The sequence below is a fragment of the Sardina pilchardus genome, chromosome 19 (assembly GCF_963854185.1).
Source record: "Sardina pilchardus chromosome 19, fSarPil1.1, whole genome shotgun sequence".
Taxonomy (NCBI): domain Eukaryota; kingdom Metazoa; phylum Chordata; class Actinopteri; order Clupeiformes; family Clupeidae; genus Sardina; species Sardina pilchardus.
The window spans coordinates 16,928,811-16,950,247 of record NC_085012.1 but is presented as its reverse complement, the minus strand read 5'-3'; the positions used below and the strand labels follow the sequence as shown (position 1 = coordinate 16,950,247).

Below are 21,437 nucleotides of genomic sequence, written 5' to 3'. Positions count from 1 at the left end.
TGTTCTCAATTAGAGGAAGCTCAAACCAATAAGGGGAAAAAACTAATATAAATAATAAAAACACAAGTATTTTAGATCAGTTCTGTAGTGTTGAGGAGTTTGATAGCTGGAGATAAGATGAGATCAAATAATAAGGAAATAGATTAAATAGGCTAGTTATAAGGAAATATAAGAATACGAAAAATGTTGTCGCTCAGAAATGTCATCCTTTTCTGGGTTTTAGACAATTAAATGTAGGCTTAAATCGTGGGTTGCGCTGTTACCCCACTACAAAACATAGGCTACGACCAAGAAGGCAAAAACAAAGTAACAGGAACACACAGTTTGGAGTAGCCTAAATCCATAGTTATAGTAAAGTGTGCCCGCAAAGTTTTCACGTCATGATCCTGAGCCCTATTGCGCTCATTGATGCACTTATTAGGCTACACTCATTGATGCACTTATTGTGTTTTTTTTATTTGTTGTTAGAAGTGCTCTTGAAAATCTAAATGTTTTATGTTGTAAGTCGCTTTTGTTAAAAAGCGTCAGCCAAATGAAATGTAATGTAATGGTAAATATGCCATTCAATTCCAATTCCATTTTTTATACGAAACACCATGTCAATAAATTTACACATGCAGCTGTCGGAGATCAGGCAGACCGAAATGTGTTGTATTTTAGCATGTCAATAATAACATAAAACACATGTATGAACATAATTAGGTCTGTAAACCTTTATGTTCTGTAGGCCTACTCTGCATGACCAGAGAATGTCTAATAGTAGACAGGCCCTATTGATCATGTGGTTGTTGGTTAGAGCTATATTGTGCAGCTATGGAAAAAGGGGTCAGCCAGAGTGTTCTTCCTTGAGATTTTGTTGAAATATATTAAACTCCAAGAAAGCCAAGAAAGAATGATCTGCTCTTAATACTACACCTACTCTTACAATGTTACTGTTTCTGCACATGGCTGCATAGGCCTACTGTAGGCCACATAGGCCTATCTGTCATATTTATTCAGTTTTTTTTTCTTCTTATAATATATTATGTTAATACTTTGCATGTATAATATTATTATTATTGCTGTTATATAATGTCAATAGATTGTGGAAAGCATGCAACGTGAGGCCCGATCTACACACTTATGGGCGGAGCATAGGCTACAGATAGACTGCACTCCTCTCAACCGGGGCTTCTCCCCTCTCACTCAGATCGACCCACCCAGTGACATCACAGACTCAGGCTAACATTCACGAAACGGCTGTCATATTTTCCGGTTATTTTCAACAAAATCCTGACCAGCTGAACAAGTACGTATGACTTAGATTAACTTTACTTGGACAATGGATTGCAGTTGTAACTCACATTGATATATTATTGTCTTTGTAGCTGTCACTAGTCTGTGGTTCATATTGAAGTGTAACGTAATAGCAAAACTAACATTGTATTTTCTGTAACGGTAACATTAACGTTGTGTTTGAACAGCTAACGTAACTTCAATAGGTAGTGAATAGTAAAGTAACGTAATGTAATGCTAACGTGTGGATTTATGGTAACGAGTCATGAGTCATTGTAGTGAAGATCCAGCAAGATGTTGTTACCTATATTTTCTCGTTGCACACATTATGCTAACTCGCTAGCTAGCTGGCCGAAGTTTCCATAGACATATGGAAGTTTCTCTCACTGGACTGACTTAAGTAGATTATAACATGACGTTATAACGTTATCCAGTTTGATTCTTTAACAATAGTTTGGTCGGCTAATGAATTGTGTAGAGCAGACACACCCATCTAGTTAGAGTGGTATGCGTAGTCCTTGCCATTTGGTTGCTTGGTAAACTTGACACTGTGATTATATAATTGTATTAGTCATAGGTGCAATTCCAATGTAATGTAGAAACTGTGTTTCAGGCATGGCGGGTCAGTGTGTGGCAAAAGTGGAACTGACGGTGTCTTGTGAGCATCTGCTGGACAAAGATCTAACATCCAAGTCTGACCCTCTGTGTGTCTTGCTGATGAACTCCTCAGAATCACAGTGGTTTGAGGTGAGAGCAGTCTGAATCTCTCTTTTTTTTTTTAGCACGTAGGAAACAGTCAATATCTGTGTGAAGAAGGAAACTTCAGTCAGTTCCTATACGTTAACTTATACCCAATGCAAACTTGTAGGTGGGCCGCACTGAGAAGGTGCAGAACTGCCTCAACCCAAAGTTTGCCAAGAAGTTTATGTTGGATTACTACTTTGAGGTGGTACAGAAGGTTAAGTTTGGCATTTACGACATTGACAACGCAACAGTGGATCTTGGTGATGATGACTTCTTGGGAGAGTTCGAGTGCACACTTGGTCAGGTAAGCACTTGCGTATGTCCACGCATCATACTGTAGCTAAAGGGATTCCTTCAAGTAAAATGCATAGGCACCGTATCCAAGCTTTTGCAGAGCTTCTGCTGTGACTAGCTTGAGAGAGCCACAGAAGAATTCTTCTCCATCAATTGATCAGAAAAATTTTTGAGCATAGAAAGAAAGTAGAACAGCTTTATGAGAAAGGAAGGTCAGATGGAGAGAGGAGGGCAGTGTTAGCCTTGGACCTGACGCGTAAATAATCATTGTGTGGACTGTGCTTTTTCAGATCGTCTCCAGTAGTAAGCTGACTCGACCACTGGTTCTAAAGAATAAGAAGCCTGCTGGCAAAGGAACCATCACGGTAAGAACACACACACACACACTGTTTCTGTTTGCTGAAATGGGTTTTGGGCAGCCTGTTTTAACCTCAATGTACATTAGTTATACTAAGACTCGTTTCCCTTTCAGTGGGGCAGTATTATTGCTTTCACTTCTTCATCCTGATTGTAATATGTAGACCAACTGTATCTGATTGTCTGATTATACAAATCTTGACAACATTACCCTTCAATGGTACGCATTATGATACATATTGGCATTGTTTTTTCTATTTAAAAAGGGACACATTAACAACAATAATAATTTTATATATTGTTTTTGATATATGTATTTAAGATTTGGCAACAAGGCAATTGTACAATTAGCCTGGCTCCACCCTCCTACATACTTCTGCTCAAATATAATTTCCCTTCAGTACATAGATAGATAGATAGATAGATAGATACTTTATTGATCCCCAAGGGGAAATTCAAGGTCCCAGCAGCTTAAGACACCACACACAACATACAGTACAATGTAAACATTAAACAATGTAAACAGGAAAATTAAAAAGCAAATCAACAAATCAACATGACTAAAGGAGCAGTAGAATACTATAGATAAGGTATGCATGAATGTACTGAGGATTGGTACTGTGATCCAGCCTGAGGTGTGTGTCAAGTTAGTAGTGCAAATAAGTCCAACAGTGCAACAGTGCAAGATTAAATTCTAGTGACCAGCAATAAATATGTACAGTACAAAATGTAAGCATAGTAATAATAATAACAGTACTAGTATAAATATATGGACAATTAAAATAAACTTAACATAGTAATAATATAAGAGTTAGACATGAGGGTATACATGTAAGCCATGCCATGTAAGTGTATAAGAGGGTGGAGGTGCAGATATACTATGCATAGAAGTCCAACTCTCCTTTTCCCTTCAGTGAAGCATTGTACAGTTGTATGGCCCTGGGTACAAATGACTTCCTCAGTCTGTCTGTTGTGCATGTCATGGAGCGTAGTCTCCAGCTGATCAAGCTCTTCTGCTGTATGATAGTGCTGTAGAGTGGATGACAGTCGTCTGGGTCTGTGGTATATGTTTGCGGATTTTCTCTTCTCTAATCAGCAAACAGAGTAGATGAGAATGATGACATTGAGGTTAGCGATAGAGTGGCTCTGGGCAGATCCAATAGTTTTAAACTTCAACAGAGTACCCACATTCAAGGAAGTTAACGCTTGGCAATGGAAAGTGGCCAGACTCTCTGTACATTAACGTACACCCATACTGTATATATACCCATGTATGCATACTAATGCACACTCATGCACACATACATAACAACATCCAATATCCCTCTAAGACTTGCACCTGACATTTTTGAAAGTTTAGTACCGAAAGAGAAACACAGGGGGTAGGCCTACACTGTAGCAAATAGTGGGAGCCCCTCATACAGGTCATACTTTGAGCACACTCCCTCCTTCACATTTTACATTCCACTGGTACCATTAGCTAATCCTTTGGCACTGTACGCTATAGATTTGTTAACAATCTGGTCACATTACTTTTCCACTGACGCCATTTAATGCATGTGTGGTTGGTTGCTCGTGTCAGCCACTTTCAGTGACTACAGTTACTCTACCACTCCATATGATTCAAAGAACTGGCCAATGTGTTTTCAGGCGATTATACCATCAGCATATCATATGATCACCTGCATACCGTATACGAGACAGAATGAAATGTAATGACCAATAGCTTTGTTCACAAGCTCTGTTGTAAGCCAACAAAACACCCAAATAGCATGTTCTAGATTGTCACTAAAGCAACATCTTCCTTTCGTCTGCAGATCACTGCAGAGGAGATCAAGGACAACAGAGTGGTGAACTTTGAGGCGGAGGCTAGGAAGCTGGATAACAAGGTGAGTAGGGCACTGTGAGAACAGCTCAGTTAAGGTGTGTAGTCATGTGCTGACTGTGCTGGTATCGCAGCAGCAGTGTTCTGTTTGACACAGTTTACAGCTTGCCTGTATAATCAGTTACACTGTACAGAGGGAGGGAGGGAAGAAAGATTTGTGGAATGTTTCTAGGCTTTAAAGATATCCACCATTCCAATATGAATTTGTCAATGCTCTTATTTGTTATTAATTGTATTAGTGTAGCCTTAGATTATATACATGTATTTTTAGTTTGAGCCATTGCTTTTAGTCTGCATGGGACATTTTAGTATTCTGCTTTAAAAATTATATTATAGTTAAAAGGTCTGCTTAAGCTATTAAACCCATTTTCCAAGTCCGCTCCATCATACTATGTCTTCATCAATTCTCCCTATTGTTAAAACCTCAGCTATTGAATTGTCTTGTAGGATTTCTTTGGGAAATCAGATCCTTACTTGGAGTTCTACAGACAGATGGAGTCAGGGTGGCAGCTTGCACATCGGACAGAGGTAAGCACATGTGTCATGAGCAGTAGCCTTGGATTTTCACAGCTTGTTATAAGGAAAAGACATCAATGTATGTACAGTAGTTCATGCAGTGGTTAATGTCGGGGCAATTTGTTTAGTAGGTTAATCGTATTTTAAGGATTGGTGGCGACTTTACTGTAGAGGGCAATTTAGCTCCTGTGAGATTTGGCCCCCAACACTTTTTTTTTGTTTGTTTGTTTTTTTAACCCAGTGAATTTTTTTAATCGGTTAAGCTTTGCATCCACACGACCCTGGCACTTTATGAGGCTGTAACCAATCTTTTTTAAACCAGGTTAAACCAGGGATTTTTTCTGAAACTGACAGTTAACTTTTGCCGTGTGGACAGCAATTTTAATGAGGACATAGCCCCACCCCCGAACACAGCCACCACACTCAATCTGACTCTCTGCTTGTCAGAACAAACCAAATCATTGGTTTGTCATATTAACATGTTTCATGTCTCTCCCTGTCATGATTTCTGTGCACACACTTAATGTAGTTAAACATGAGCTTATGCCAACCTATGACTAAAGCATGTTACTCCAGTGTAACTTGTCCTATACCAGACCTAATACAAAAAGCACTTCCACATTTGTAGCAGTCACATACACTTTAAATGAACTTTATTCGTTTTACAGTTGAATAGAAAACAGAATTTCCCGTAGTCTGCTTATGTCATGCGACTGCGTTTGGAATGTTTGACTCTTCATCGCAAATTATTATGAAGCCTCTGCAGTCTGCACTGTCACGGCACCATTGACTGGCTTGCCATATACACTACAGCGCTTTCTGTTGTTTTTTTTTTTTACCAGTGTCGTTAAAGGTGTGAAAGTGGTAAGAAAAAAATATACCCAATATTTGTGGACGTGTGGACGTGGCCTTGATCCTGACTAGCCTCGGACAGCAGGGTATTCCTTGCAAGCCTGCAGTAAATGTTATTCCCAAAAGTCTTGGCACTGTTGTCTCACACTTATGCGTTTTTGTACAGGTGGTGAAGAATAACCTGAATCCCTGTTGGAGACCCTTCAAAATCCCTGTACAGAGTCTGTGTGGTGGAGATATGGACAAACCTATCAAAGTAAGTATCAGAACATTGCTTGACAGATACTTGAATGTCCCTTTAGAGAATTTTGGACGCCACAAAGCTTGGCCCAACAACATAGGAGACCTACAACAATGGAAAAAAAGCATAGGCAGACCTATAGACACACAAACAATCAAATGGGTAAGGATGTCAGTTAAGAATACATAAATAATAAAAAAAATAGCATACATATACACACACACGCACACACATTCACATACAGTACGTACTGTACGTCCGTCTACATCTTTCACTGACCACACTAACCTTGCAAGCACTCTTACAGTTTTACACGTAGACAACCACATGTACAGGAAACCATTTCCACACGCACCATGTGCAATGTCACCAAGCACACTGTGTAAACTACTAACTTAAGCTTATGCACTGATTCGTGGCAATGTGTTACTAAACTGTCTTGTGTGTGTGTGTCTGTTTATGTGGATGGTTGCAGCACTGTGTGGATGTACATCAGGCTTTTCAATGGTGATGAATAACTTATCACTAACTTGATTTTCAGCTGTTATTTGTCTAAAGCAGTACTACTCAAGGACAAGTGAGTTCCCCAACGTCACAATGCTTTTGAGGTTTAGAGTGCGTGTGCACCTGTGCATTTGTAGCTGAGTGGGAGGACTAGATATTTGAAGCCGTGTGTGTGTGTGTGTGTGTGTGTGTGTGTGTGTGTGTGTTTTGTATGCTTTCAAGATTAGACACACACTCAGAACTGTTTGTTCTACGAGGTGTGTCTCTCTGTGTGTGTGAGTGTGAATGTGTGTCATTGAGTGGTTTTATTTTTCAGCCTGTGGTCCACATTTCCTAGAAACTCACATTTTTGACTCATGAGTTTTTAACACCTCAAGTGGGTTGAAGGGTCTTTTCTTTTTCATGACAACCTTCACTGCATGCTGTGTGTGGGGTGGTAACAGCGTGTGACCGTGATGGCTTATGTTCACTCTGTCTGGAGTAATGATTAACTGACTCCTGGTCCTCTCAGGTGGAGTGCTACGACTATGACAACGACGGGTCTCATGACTTGATCGGGATATTTGAAACGACGCTTACACGCCTGACCGAGGCTTCACGCGCAACACCGGTAAGTGTTCATAACCCTCTCACTTCCAAGAGGCGTGACCAGGATTAACAGTAAACTCAAGTTGGCACATTACAGTAAATGCTCATGGAATCCTTTTGGAAGTACCACACACACATTTTTTGAGTCCAGCTATGGATTAGTGCTGAAAACTCATCTTAGTTCTTGGGGAAAAAAAAAAAAAAAATATATATATATATATATATATATATATGTGTATACTGGTATATATTCTTTCATTAAAAATAAAACTCCATGACCTTGCAACGACTTGTATTCAGTCTGTTCCCTCTGCCTCATTTGGGGATCTAATTGCCCCCCTCCCCAGAATCTGTATAAAAGGCTGCCTACTAGACAACTTGGTTTGACAATGTTATCAACTGTGTTATGTTAATTAAGATAATCCACATTCTGCTGGTCCATGCTGTTTGTGAGAGAGGCGAATAGAAGAGAAGAGAATTAAAATTAGATACTGGAGCATCCTTTCAGCATCCCCTTTTTAAGTTAACTCTGGCACGTTAGTTTGCTTATCTTGGTAAACTAAATGTGCAGATGAGTCCTCAGGTAATCTCTTCTTTTTTCCAGAAATAAGTCTGGTTCCGCAAATGAGTCAGGATTGAGTTACATCTGTTGTCATGCAACAGTGACAGGCTGTTCTGATTATTCTGAAACGTCCAATGACTGTGTAATGTCTGACACCTGGCCTCATAATTGGGTGTGTGCAGAAATCCTCTACTAAACAGTGTTGAGAAACTATGCAGGATTGGCGATTTCATCTCCGGTTTCGCTTTTCGTTTTTGCTCATTTTATGCTTGCATATTTCTCTGCAGAGCTTCCCCTACAGCTTTAGAGTGTATATATATATATATATATATATATATATATATATATATACAGTATATTTATATATCTAAAAATTGCAAGCGTGGTTCTTCTCGTTCCTCACACGTCTCAGACTTCCAGATGTAGACTAGGAGCGATCGCTCCCTGGATAAACTGCAAGGCTGCAAAAGCGGATAGGGACATTGGGGACGGGAGGAATTATTACTGTTTTCGATAAAACTGGTCAGTCAAGCAAAACAACGATTTCTTAGCGATTTTATGACTATGAATGTTGCATAGGGTCTCTTTAAGCCTAATGTACCTGTCACATGTCTTATAGTGTTACAGAGTGTGCTTGTGTTCTCTGACAGGCAGAATTTGAGTGTGTGAACATGAAGAAGAAGCAGAAGAAGAAGCACTACAAGAACTCAGGAGTTGTCAGCTTCAAGCTGTGTGAGGTACCATGTTGTTTCATTCAAGATTTGTGTGTTGTGTGTGGGTGAAAGAGACTGAGAGGTGCGCATGTGTGTCTGTTCATGCATCTGTGATTGCCCATCTACACATTCAAATCATCTAAATCTTGGAAAATGGATTGTGGTTTGAGTTTGAGTTAGAAAAGATATGACTGATTAATGTTGAGTTGATTTTGTTTTTGCGTTGTGCCTTTTGGATGTGTGCAGATTGTGAAGGAGTACACATTCTTGGACTATATCATGGGAGGGTGTCAAATCAACTTCACGGTAAGCATCATCCTTGCAAGCCGGATACACGTTGGAACACTCACACAGGTCCTCAATGTTTGCCAATTTGCAAATACACCTAAGCTAACGTTTGCAAACAGGTTTCTGTCTGTAAACGTTAAACGTTCACCACTGTTTGCAAATTTGAACGCACCTCTGCATTCCTGGGCCTTGCATATGCAAACCACATACGAACACATATGCACACCGATTGGATTCGATTAGATTCAACTTTATTGTTATTGTGCAGAGTACAAGTACAAAGACAACGATATGCAGTTTGCATCTAACCAGAAGTGCAAAAAAGCAAAAAGTGCTATGTGATATACAAAGCATGGATAGGTGAGGCATAGACAGGACAGGATATATAGTGCAGTATAGACAGTAATATACCCTTGGTTTACAGAAGGTGGTTTACTGTAATAGAAATTAAATATAAATATGTGCAGTGTATTAGCAGTAACCTTATAAGAGCAATGAACAACGTCTACAGATACTGTATGTGCAGTGTAGCAGCGGTAATTATGAGTGGTAAGAGTAATATACTGTAGATATATGCAGTGTGATTAGCGGAACATATTGTAGGGACATATTGATATTTAGTATGTGCTATATAGACAGATACTGTATGTACAGCTATGTGCAGTGTGGTAACAGTGCCATTGTAGTGCAGAACACACACTGACACACACCCGTACTGCAGCACTAACTCCAGTTATGGCGGTTCTGTGCAGGTGGCAGTGGACTTCACCGGGTCAAATGGTGACCCTCGCTCACCTGACTCGCTGCACTACATCAGTCCCAATGGGGTCAACGAGTACCTGAGCGCCATCTGGTCTGTCGGCATGGTGATCCAGGACTACGACAGGTGACTTTACTACTCCTACATCCTGATCCCATAAACACACACACCACAGTGACACCGATACACATCCATGATGAAAACACAACTAATCATGTAATCAACTGACAACCACTGATGGATTTACTATAGTCTATATACTACAGTATATTTACTAACAGTCTCACTGGTATTCTTGTGTATTTTGTTGACTAATGCTCAAGGTTCTCACCAGTTTCAGTGAACAGGTTAATAATTAAGACAAATGACTATTTCCCACAGTGATAAACTGTTTCCTGCACTTGGGTTTGGAGCTCAGATCCCCCCTAACTGGCAGGTACATCCACAATGATATTTACAGTCTGCCCCCCTCTTTCACTTTTTCTCCTTCTCTCACTCTCTTACCCCTTTCTTCTTTCTACTCTCTCCCTTTCTCTTTCTCTCTCTCTATCTATCTCTCTATCTCTCTCTCTCTCTCGTGTCTATGTTGTGTACTGCTGTGTATTTATTGTGCATGTGTGTGTTGCTATATTTGTAGGTCTCTCATGAGTTCCCTCTGAACTTCAACGCCACAACTCCGTACTGCCAGGGTGAGTTGTTCCTCCCCTCCCATCAACAGGGCACCCAGGGGTCATGGGATTTCTGGGATTTCCGGAATATCAGGGGATTTTAATGAAGTCTATTCCAGACATAAAAAGTCAGGGAATTTTTTATCAGTCAGGAATATCCAGGAGTTTGTTGAAGCATTTGAACATCTACTTGCCAAATTACATTTTTATACATATTTATTTCCAGGCAGCGTTGGGGTTTATTGCATTATTTGCTTTTCTCATTGCTGCCTGTTTGAGAGATTGTGGTTAGCCCTACCTTTTTTTTATCCCTATTTATTTTTTTCCTGTTGTAAAAAAAGCAAAGATTCTTGAATCTGCTACACAGCTCTTCTAAAATCGTTCAGTGTACCATCCATTATATTGTACTGTAGGTCATGGACATTTTTTGTTTTCTGTCAGAGAAAAGTCATGGAATTTTACATTGGATCTAGAGTGGGAACCCTGAACCCTCTGTGTTGTGCACATCTTTATTCTCAGTGAGGAGAGTAGTTTGGGGATGAACACATTTGAGTTGCAGTGTATAGTCAAAGCAGGCGTACTCACAGACCTCCTTGCCTTGGCAAAAAACGTTTAACCAGAGCGTTATGGTAGGCCCATTCTCCATGCTGCCCACGTGTTTCCTTTACACACTCTTTTCCATCACCCAGAAAGAGTGTGTTGAAGTCACACTTTCCCCCCAGCAGTTACAGGTCCTGTTATTGCTCTCAAATATATCCAGATTCATTTGACGCAGTACCAACTCCATTTTCTCTTTAAAAGAGAAAAAGGAAATAAAACAGCTGCTTGTTACTTTGTAGCCTTAAGCTGATGATACACGGGGGGAGGGCAGCTTTTGCTAGTGGTTATTGTGGTTTGGGCATGTTCCCATGGGCAACAGTTTCTCTTCTGGAGAACTTTAATGATCAGTAGGCAAATCATCATGATCATCCAATCAGAAGAAAAGGAACTGTGTTTGCCCAGCAACATTGCTCAAAAAGTGGCGCCATGTGTCATCACCTTCAGGCAAGGAGAGTAGGCTACTTCTTCGCATGCGTGTCTGTGTGCTCATCTCCCATCTGCTGGATCAGCGTTGTATTACACATCGGACAATGGACCGGACGTTATAATGAATTTTCCGTCATCCGTTCAGTGTGTAGAGTAGACCGTATCTGTTAGACGTATGCTCAGGCATTTAGAGGAAGGAAGGGGGATTCAGGTCTGCAGGCCAACACGTGACACTGGAAATAAGAAGTAAGAGGGCTATCATGAAGTCACTGGCATCTACACGACACCCAGTTTGCTCATAAAAGAGGGCTATTATGATGTTAGTGACATCTACAGTACCCAGTATGCTCAGAAGAGGGCTATTATGATGTTAGTGACATCTACAGTTCCCAGTATGCTCAGAAGAGGGCTATTATGATGTTAGTGACATCTACAGTTCCCAGTATGCTCAGAAGAGGGCTATTATGATGTTAGTGACATCTACAGTTCCCAGTATGCTCAGAAGAGGGCTATTATGATGTTAGTGACATCTACAGTTCCCAGTATGCTCATAAGAGGGCTGTTATGATGATGTTAGTGACATCTACAGTACCCAGTTTACTCAAGCTACATCTGGAGGATGTACCAATAAGCTTCAAACTGGGAGCCATAATGATTCCTTCATTATTTATGACGATTAATCAAATGCTTTCCCACCAATCCACTGCTCTCCCTGAGCTTGCCAGTCAACCACATATTGTGTGTGTGTGTGTGTGTGTGTGTGTGTGTGTGTGTGTGTGTGTGTGTGTGTGTGTGTGTGTGTGTGTGTGTGTGTGTGTGTGTGTGTGTGTGTGTGTGTGTGTGTGTGTGTGTGTGTGTGTGTGTGTGTGTGTGTGTGTGTGGATGAATGGTAGGTATTGAAGGCGTAGTGGAGGCCTATAGACTATGCCTCCCCCAGGTACGCCTGTACGGCCCTACAAACTTCTCCCCCATCATCAACCACGTGGCCAGGTTTGCTCACCAAGCAGCCAGTCAGAAAACAGCATCGGTAAGAGCCCGACTCTTTCATCTTTGTCATGCAGCATCCAGAAAAGTTTTATTGTGTTCTGAGATCAATATTCCAATAAAAAAGGAAGGTAATCTCTCTCTCTCTCTCTCTCTCTCTCTCTCTCTCTCTCTCTTCCTCTCCTGCAGCAATACTTTGTGCTGCTCATCATCACGGACGGTGTAATCACAGATCTGGACCAGACGCGCTCAGCCATCGTCAACGCCTCCCGTCTGCCCATGTCCATCATCATTGTTGGCGTGGGCGGCGCCGACTTCACCGCCATGGAGTTCCTGGACGGCGATGACGGCCGTCTGCGTGCCCCCAACGGCGAGACAGCCAGCCGAGACATCGTGCAGTTTGTGCCTTTCAGAAACTTCCAGAACGTGAGTTTATTTTTTTTGTTTTGTTCCCCGCTCGTCGTGGCCTAAACTGCATTTGAGTTCAACATCCACTGTGTTTAGTTTTTGGTTGTTTTGGGCATGCAATCAAAGCGGTTTCTCTTTCCTTGAGTGCTAACGCACACTTATGCGCGCACACACACACACACACATACACGTGGTGTAATGATGTGTCTGGTGAGAAACAAAACCATTTCCTGCTGCTACTGCACAAGCCATTTGCTTCAGTATCTGCTTCCAATGCTAAATAACCTGCGTCTTTATGACATCTTGCACTGCTGGTTAAGTTATTGTTACATGATGGTGGGTAATATTCTATTGTGATCATACCAGTTATGTTTGCTGTTCAATTGCTCAGAAAACCAGGCCTGTTGAGATGGGTGAAATGGGATTGCCAAAAGTGTGTGTCTAGAATTCAATTGCAGCTTTGATATCAGTTGCCTTGGTTATCTTGGGATATTTAGCCAGCTGTGTAGATTTTGGAGTCAGCAAGACTGTTACGCTAATGGACTGCCAATGAGATTACAGTTTGGGTGCTGCTCTGGTGAGGTCAATTATGATTTAATCCTGCTGATGGGCAGTGGGTTGTGGTTGTCATTAGGAGTCTGTATTGGCAAGAATCTACGATGCAGAACATGATACAGGGTTATTATACAATATAATGTGATATGTTGCAACACTGTAAGCAAGGTTTTTTTTAAGAAACACATTCATTCAAACACATTCATTGGCCTTCACATTTTATGAAAGCTCTGACAACGACCCACAATCATAGAACATTGATCATAGGACACTACACAAATGTAAACTTGAATTTGGCCATCGTTACAGTATGACCAAGCATAATAACCATAAACATAATATCCAATTTGCTATACTCAAATATATTGATATTTTCTTACGCACTTAGTTGTCATGTTGACAGTCCTGTCCTGGTGCTCTCTGTGCAGAAGAAGCTGTGAATATGATGGTGTACTTGCACAATTTAATGAAGGCAAGTGATTCCAGATATCAGTGACGATGGTGACTGCCAGACATATCTGGAGGATCACTGCGGTTTAATGGAGATGAGAATCGACTGGAGATGTCTATCTAAATGTGCCTGACGGAGGCTAAAATGGAGCTTGGGTGATGGTTTGACCCCTGATGTGGTGGTGGTGTTGTATTGTGTGTGACTGTGAGGCCTAAACAGGTTAGAGTACTGTACTGTTGGTTGAGGATTAGTTAGCCTTCCACTCTAGTTTAGATGGTTCCTTCGTGGTCTTGGTTGGCTCTCTGTTGTGTTGTGTGGATTGATCACTGTAAAATAATACTGAAATGTAAATTCATGAAACTATTTGATTGTAGACTCATGTGTGGTTAGATGAATATCATTAATACACGATGCTCCTAAATACTGTACTGTAATAGCACTACCAGGTGAAACTTGAACTTGGTTTATTGCTGTATAATGCTGTACTATTTGAATATAGGTTGTCTGTTGAAATGCTTTGGTTGTGGTAGTCCATATTTAAGGGCTTAGTCTCGGTTATAGTCCTGTTGCATGGTTTTAGGCAACGCTAGTTACCCTTTTGCACAGTTTTAGGCAATGCTAGTTATCTTGCTGCACAGTTTTGAGTGACGCTAGTTCAAGTTCATGCAGTTTGTTGTCAGGTACTCATAAAATTAATTATAAGTAAAGAAATGCTCAAGTAGTGCTCAAGAGCCAGATAAGTTGAAGAATAAATTGGAAGTAGTAATTAAAGAGGTATATTGTGTGTTTAGTAGTTAGCTTGTTGCACAGTTATAGGCAAAGATTCTAGAACAGAGCAAGATGGATCACTGGCCAGAGAATACGTTGTATCTATATGGCTCTGGGTGACGCTAGTTAGCCTGTTGCACGTTCTAGGCGACACTAGCTAGCTAGCCTGCTCCTGAGTTCTCCCTGTGTCTCTCCCTCCTTGCAGGCCACCAGAGAGGCTCTAGCCCAGAGTGTCCTGGCCGAGTTACCTCAGCAGGTGTCCTCCTACTTCAAAATGCTCAAACTGATGCCTGTCCATGAACCTGCCAATGATCCTGCCCCTTCGTAGAAATGTAGGGCTATTTCTTACCTGACCACCCCACTCCTTCCTTCACCTCCACCTCTACCTCACAATTTGTTCCTCTCCACGCACACCCCCCCCCCCCCCCCCCCCCCCCCCCCCCCACTCCTGCACATACTGTACACATGGATTATATCCCATCTCAGGGGCTGCATGGTTCTACTACTGCAGTCTACCCCAGTCTACAAAGACATGGCCTTGAATATGAACATCCCGTGTAATGGTCTCCAGTGCGGAATGAAACTTGGGATCTGTTTGGTCGCGAAGGATCCACCTGTTGGATCTCTTTGGAAAAGGATTTCTTGGAAAAGAAAGCTGCTTTCTTTGGCTATCTTAGCAGCAGTTTTCTAAATGGGACGGTGTAGTGTAGTCTGCAGATTAGCCCCAGACCCATGCAGCCCCTGAAATGAGATTCAGTCATGTTTACCGCCTTTGTTGAGTGCATGCTTAGACACCCCAGTCATCCTCAGCTTCATGTGCTTCTACTTATCGGTTGTCTGACAAAAGGCATGTGGAAAAGCATGTCAAATGTCAGTAGTTTGCTAATGCTAATAGCCTTCCTTTCAGTGATCCAAAATCATATAGGCTTTACCCCAAAGTATACCACACCCGGATCTTTGTGCAAATTCAATTAAACGAAACGTGATTTCCCCAAGTTACAATCAAATTCGATTCCATATGTTGAAGCTACCATATGTTGATACCTTTTACATCTGTAGGCCAGGGCTGAGTTATCTCTGACCTCCACCATTTAGGTTATGCCTTTGCCATGGTTTGTCTCTCTGTCGGTAAGGTCGTTTGGCTATAAGCAGAATTATGCAAATTCTTGCGGTCCGATTTGTATGTTATCTGGAAAGGTGTGGCATGCCTCTTGTAAGGAAGAACCCAAATCACTATCCAAAAATGTAGTTTCACTTTCACAAATGTTTCTAGATACATTTGACCTTGGTGGAGGACTGTGCTCTCCAAGTGCCCTTTTTTCACTAACCTTTTTGTTTAAATGAATTTGCACAAGGGTGTAGAAGATCTTCAAGTTGTCAGCCATAAACCAAAGCTTTTGTAGACTGCTCGAACTCCATATTCCTTTTTGCCGCGTTTATTTATAAAAACTGATTGCATTAGCTTAGAAAAAAAGAACATGTTAATGGCATTCGAGTTGAGTTGAGTTGAGTTTTGAGTTTGAGTGGTAAGTTAAGTTATTTGTCCTGAGGGAAATTCACACTTTGCATTTAGCCCTTGATCCAGCACAGGGGAAGCAGTTGGGGTGTTAGGGGCCTTGCTCAGGGCACTTCATCCATGGATGTGGGAGAGTTCTGTTCAGTCACTTCCCTCACCTGCATTTTCCTACCAGTCAGAGATAGATTTCCTCTGTTTATATGCTCAGTATTATGTTTCGCTCAACAGTTTCCGTTGTACCTCTGACTTAGTTAATCGCTATAATATCAACTTCATGAACAAGGGTCAGCATTGTGACCATTTGCAATACAGTTGAGAGTTGATGTTTTATTCTCCCATGATGTAAATAGTCATGCAACTACGCACTTTTCAGCCTCTGTGTATTCTGCCCCTGAAGAGTTGGGCTAAAAATAATCAGCTGTTTTTGACTGAATGGTTGGAATAAATGTGTGGTAGGATTTCTACTTTCTGAAGCCAGGTTTCCCATCTCTGAGCATGATGAACTACACACAACTGTTGAGACATAGAAGCGTGCTGTTAAGGATTTCATTGCCATAGGGAGCTCAATGTTCAACGTCCACAATGAATATGAGAAGGATGCTTTTAAGGCAGTTTAAGTTTGGAGTATCATAATTTTGCAGTGAATGTGGAATTGTTGATGGTGAAGATAGGCATGTGGTGGTGGGTGTTTTCTGATTCCGTCTACTGTAGTCATGCACTTATTGCACATTTCATCTTTGTGATCTCCCACTGGAACAAATGTGACTACTAACCAAACTAACTTGCATAAAGGTTAAGAGCTAACACATTACACCCACACACTCTAATGCTCTTCCATTTTTGTCTTTGAGTACTGCGATTTGTTTTTGTGTACATAAGTGTTTGTTGCTGTTTATCTGTGGGTTATATCGTGTTTGGAAATGCCTCGATTGTCAGTTGAGGTGGGACAAAAAAAGACAATCTAGTAGTCCTATATAGGATCACAATGCGTTTTACTGTATGTGTGTAACATGTCACAGCACAGTATTGTTAATACAGGATATTGATATTTATTTGTCCCCTTCCACCAAGTGTTTTTGGGTATAGCTGTCTGTGTGCAGAATCCTGCAAAAAGAAAAAACGGGTTAAATTTTCACCAAACCAGGTGGACATGTGTGATATGTGCCAAAGATAGATAGATAGATAGATAAATCGATAGATAGAGCAGATTTGATTTATGGCAGACACCTCCACAAGTTTTGTTTAACTTTCATCAATGTTGCATGACAGCAATATAGGTCACTTAGGCTTAGGCAGAGGTCTGTGCTTTCTGAATGCTCTTCCACGTAATTTGAAGTAATTTTGGAAAGAATGCTTCAGAAATTAATCTATTACCTTTAATATTGTGATAACATCTTGTGGATTTCGATAAAAAAATGTTCAATGACTTTGTTCTTGCGTCACAGTGGAAATTTGAGACAACGGGAACAAGAAAACGGGATACAATACTATCTCGATGCATTGTGATTTGATGCCGTTTTGCTAATCTGTACTGTACATCGTATGAGACAGCAAGTTTGGTCATTCCATGATCTACAGTGATTCATTTATCTCTATATTGTAGGTCACTTTGTATACTAGTGAGTGAGTATTCATAATACTATCATATTGTATCATATAGCGTATTCATAACATCGCCTCTTTGGCCCACCCATAATCATCGTTGTGTCATTATTACATCCTTTCTTCAACATCTCTGTGGCTTCTTTGCTGCATGCACACTGTGTGGGGTTGTCTGTGTGCTGTGTGTTCATGCTTTTTCAATATGTGCAGATGCCTCTGTAAGCTTGCCTGTTTTTCAATGATTCTATTCATAACAAATAATAATAATAATATTGTCCTTGGTGGTGTGTTTATTGGTCACTCACTCGCTCTCTCTGTCTCTGTCTGTCTGTCTGTCTGTCTGTCTGTGTCTCTCTCTCTCTCTCTCTCTCTCTCTCTCTCTCTCTCTCTGACCATTTCCCTGACTTCCAGGCTCCAAAGGAGGCCTTAGCCCAGAGTGTTCTGGCTGAGGTCCCTGGTCAGCTTGTCACCTATTTCAACATGTACAAGCTCAGCCCACCTTCCAAGCCTTCCCAGCCTTCCCAGCCAACGCAGACCTGACTTCCTGCTCGTTACGAAGACCGTCCCATGCAGAGGGACGCCTTGCCCCTGTCAAAGCTGAATCTTGTGAGCTGTCAATCAAACCCTCTTCAGGCAGCACACATAAACATCCTATGTAACCCCTCAGAAACTTGGTCTGCTAAATTACCTGGAACTGGAGAATCGGTGGTGCATGTTTATAGTGTCTTCTCACACTAACACACACGCAGACACACGCAGACACACGCACACACACGCACACACACACACACACACACACACACACACACACATACAGTATATATGGCTATTAGTGCTCAAGCATATGCATGCTACTCTCAGGCTTAAAGATGTAGTGGAATAGGAAGTGTAGTCTTCCAGTCAAAAGGGTGAAGCATTTCCTTCAGAGAAGAAATCAGAGCTGTCAAAGTAACAGTTTCGAAATCGTTACTGAGACAGCAGTTTGCTTCTATGCCGTCAACGACCAACCTCGACCAAAACAAGCAGCCACCTCAACACGTCATCTCACATTCCATCACCCTCATCTCAGCAATGCCATACCAGCAGTTTATTACCCTTTCGCCTGCGGGCTGTATGCTGCGTGTCGTACGCCATACAACAATGCACTCTATGCAAAGCCATCTGTAGATAGACGTTAACCTAATGTGACCCTCTAGCTTCATGCGTTAGCTTTTTTTTTAAAATTGCTGAAAAGTTGAGATCCATTTTAGTACTCCCGTGTTGTGACATTTTCAGTGCAGCTTCATCAACAGTACAGCGCTTGATATACCGGTGCTCATACATCTTGATCCTCTGTATAATTCAGTGTTTCTGAATACGATATATTTGTACAATTTTAAATAGCAAGTTTGACAGATCCCTACTACAAACACCCTCTGCTCTTTGCCAAGAAATGCTATTGTGAAAGAAAACGAGAAAAGACCAGACTTGAATGCTCAAACTTATTCTTTTATGGAACTTCTGTAGCACAGACACAAGCACACTATAGAAGGCACTATGCCAAAATGTGTAGAGAAGAGGTTCAAATAAAAGAGTTACTTTGTGCCAAGTACGGCCTTTTGTAGATTTTTATTATTAAGCACTCTGAACGTTGTGAGGGGCTGAGTGAAGACTGGTTTCATCCTTGGGTGTTCTGGAAATGTCCTAATTTTAGAAAGTCTTGTTTGGCCAGAATGGGTACCAGGGAAGGATACTTGCAAAAGCCATGAGTCTAAGGTTTACAATTTATTAGTTGTTTCATTAGTTGTTTCATTAATTGTTTAACATTGTTTTTTTTAATTAGAATACAAGAAATGAGTCACCTCCAATAGCTTTATATCAACAATTATGGGCCATTTTATCACACATTAGTTCAGGGGAAAAAATGTAGTTGATGAAACATTTGATTTGATTGATTACTTTTCAGATATTGTTGCTGCTCCTCAGCCTTAGCACTGTGTATAGTTCTCCACAAGGGGTCAGTCTTTAGCCTCTAATGGGTTTGGCCTTCAGTATACAGTATATTTTTTGAATACATATATGCATTTTTACTTTTTAATGTGTCCACTTTACATATTTTGCTATAGGTAGTAGATGCTATATATAATGACTTCAGTATTAATTGAGAGCAGTTGGGTAACATAACATACTTATGTTTTCTTTTGAAACGTTTTTACAATATGTATATTCAGTCTTCTTTTCATGTTGTTATTGTTTATTCACAGCTTTTTATATTATGTACACTCCATATGTTTTTGTTTGTCAACTGAACACACACACACACACACACACACACACACACACACACACTGCTTAACCTTCAGCCATCTACCGAAAGTGCCAGAAATGGAAAAAGTCTCAATCATCAATCATAACATCTTTATTCCACAGTGCTTATATAAATTGATAATATACATATAATTACATTATTAAGAACATGTTTCGAAAAATAGGCCTCAAACAGTAACTGTTTCTTAATCATGTGGTCTTTATAGTTCAGTTTATTGAATTGTTATGGACTCCACAGCCTCAATATGAACTACTGCAACTGACTGTTATTACACCATAATCTCATGTGTGATGCCATTACAGGTGAATTTCCCTGAATGTTTAACGTAGATATTACAAGGATGCATACCCTGAGTAATCTTCAAGATTCAAGATATGTTCAAGAAAGACATTCTTTGGTAGCACTTTATTTTAATGTGCCTCTATTACAGTGTACCTACCTGCTTAGGTACAGTGGTACAACCAATGTAACAGCATGTACTAGCATCGTACTTGCATTATGTATTTGTGTGTACCTACCTACATATAGTTGTTACATTGTAATTCTGAGTGCTTTTGCAAAACTTTTCATCAGAGGCAAAGGGCTGACCTGAGACCTGCTGGATGGGGTAAATCTGGTCATGATAGATTTCATATAATGTACAAACCTTTCTTGGCTCCAGTCAAGGCCTCATTGTCCTCAGTGTGCATGTAACCGCTGCACTGTTACACCTTTGTTACTCTTTGATGCAGTGGAAATAAGCCTGTTAAGTGTACCAGTTAATTACTTACATGTACACTGAGGACAATAAGGCCTTGACTGGAGCTAAGAATGGTTTGTATATTAAATCTATCGTGACGAGATTTACTCCATCTAGAAGGGCTCAGGTCAGCCCTTTGCCTCTGATGAAAAATGTAGGCAAATTGGCAAAGTTTTGTAAAAGCTCTCAGTATTACAATGTAACTATATGTAGGTACATACTGTACAAATACATAATGCAAGTACAATACTAGTACATGTTATTACACAGGTTGAACCACTGTACCTAACTAGGTACTGTAACAGCGACACATTAAAATAAAGTGTTACCCAATCTGTTTGCATAATCAGTCACAGCCCATCCAAACATATGTATGATTGATGTATTAAGAATAATGAATTATGTGTAATCTGGGCATTAGATACAATATCACATGTAATCTGAAAATAATCATATTTTATCTGGAGACAAAATAATTCTGTATGAAGTTTTACACTTTGAATACACCTTTGCTTGCAAAGTGGTTTGGTGGAAAAAAACAACAACTATGTAACAGATGAAATAAATGCAGTCTGTAATTACTATGGACTCCCCAAAAAGTCTTTCTTGTGTTTACGGCCATTGTGTGCTGGTCATCTTCAGGTCAGTTAAAAGATCTCTGGCCTCAGTGGCAATACCATTCATTCACACACATATATCCACTCACACACTTGCATGCGTAGCACACATACACACAGACAGGTCCAGACCAATCCGCACTGAATCAAATTTACACCCAAACCCATGCGCAGATACACACACTCATACACACTCTTCCATCTATACACAGACAC

At 40.6% G+C, this 21,437-nt stretch overlaps 1 protein-coding gene across 3 annotated transcripts; it reads left to right on the top strand.

The window, feature by feature from the left end:
- The first annotated feature begins 1,188 nt into the window (after positions 1-1,188).
- cpne3 (copine III) lies at positions 1,189-21,186 on the top strand. Of its 3 annotated transcripts, XM_062520739.1 has the most exons (17): positions 1,207-1,288; positions 1,875-2,022; positions 2,144-2,323; positions 2,604-2,678; positions 4,488-4,559; positions 5,003-5,083; positions 6,090-6,179; positions 7,180-7,278; positions 8,469-8,555; positions 8,778-8,837; positions 9,572-9,705; positions 9,961-10,015; positions 10,217-10,268; positions 12,167-12,300; positions 12,447-12,683; positions 14,645-14,771; positions 17,969-18,100. In XM_062520739.1, the coding sequence occupies exons 2-16, from the start codon at positions 1,891-1,893 to the stop codon at positions 14,765-14,767; spliced, it is 1,611 nt and encodes a 536-aa protein (XP_062376723.1). In that variant the 5' UTR covers positions 1,207-1,288; positions 1,875-1,890; the 3' UTR covers positions 14,768-14,771; positions 17,969-18,100. The 3 variants fall into 3 exon arrangements, with proteins under 3 accessions (XP_062376722.1, XP_062376723.1, XP_062376721.1); XM_062520738.1 differs by lacking the exon at positions 14,645-14,771 and having other exon boundaries at positions 1,189-1,288; positions 1,889-2,022; positions 17,969-21,186; XM_062520737.1 differs by lacking the exon at positions 14,645-14,771 and having other exon boundaries at positions 17,969-21,186.
- Positions 21,187-21,437: the final 251 nt, after the last annotated feature.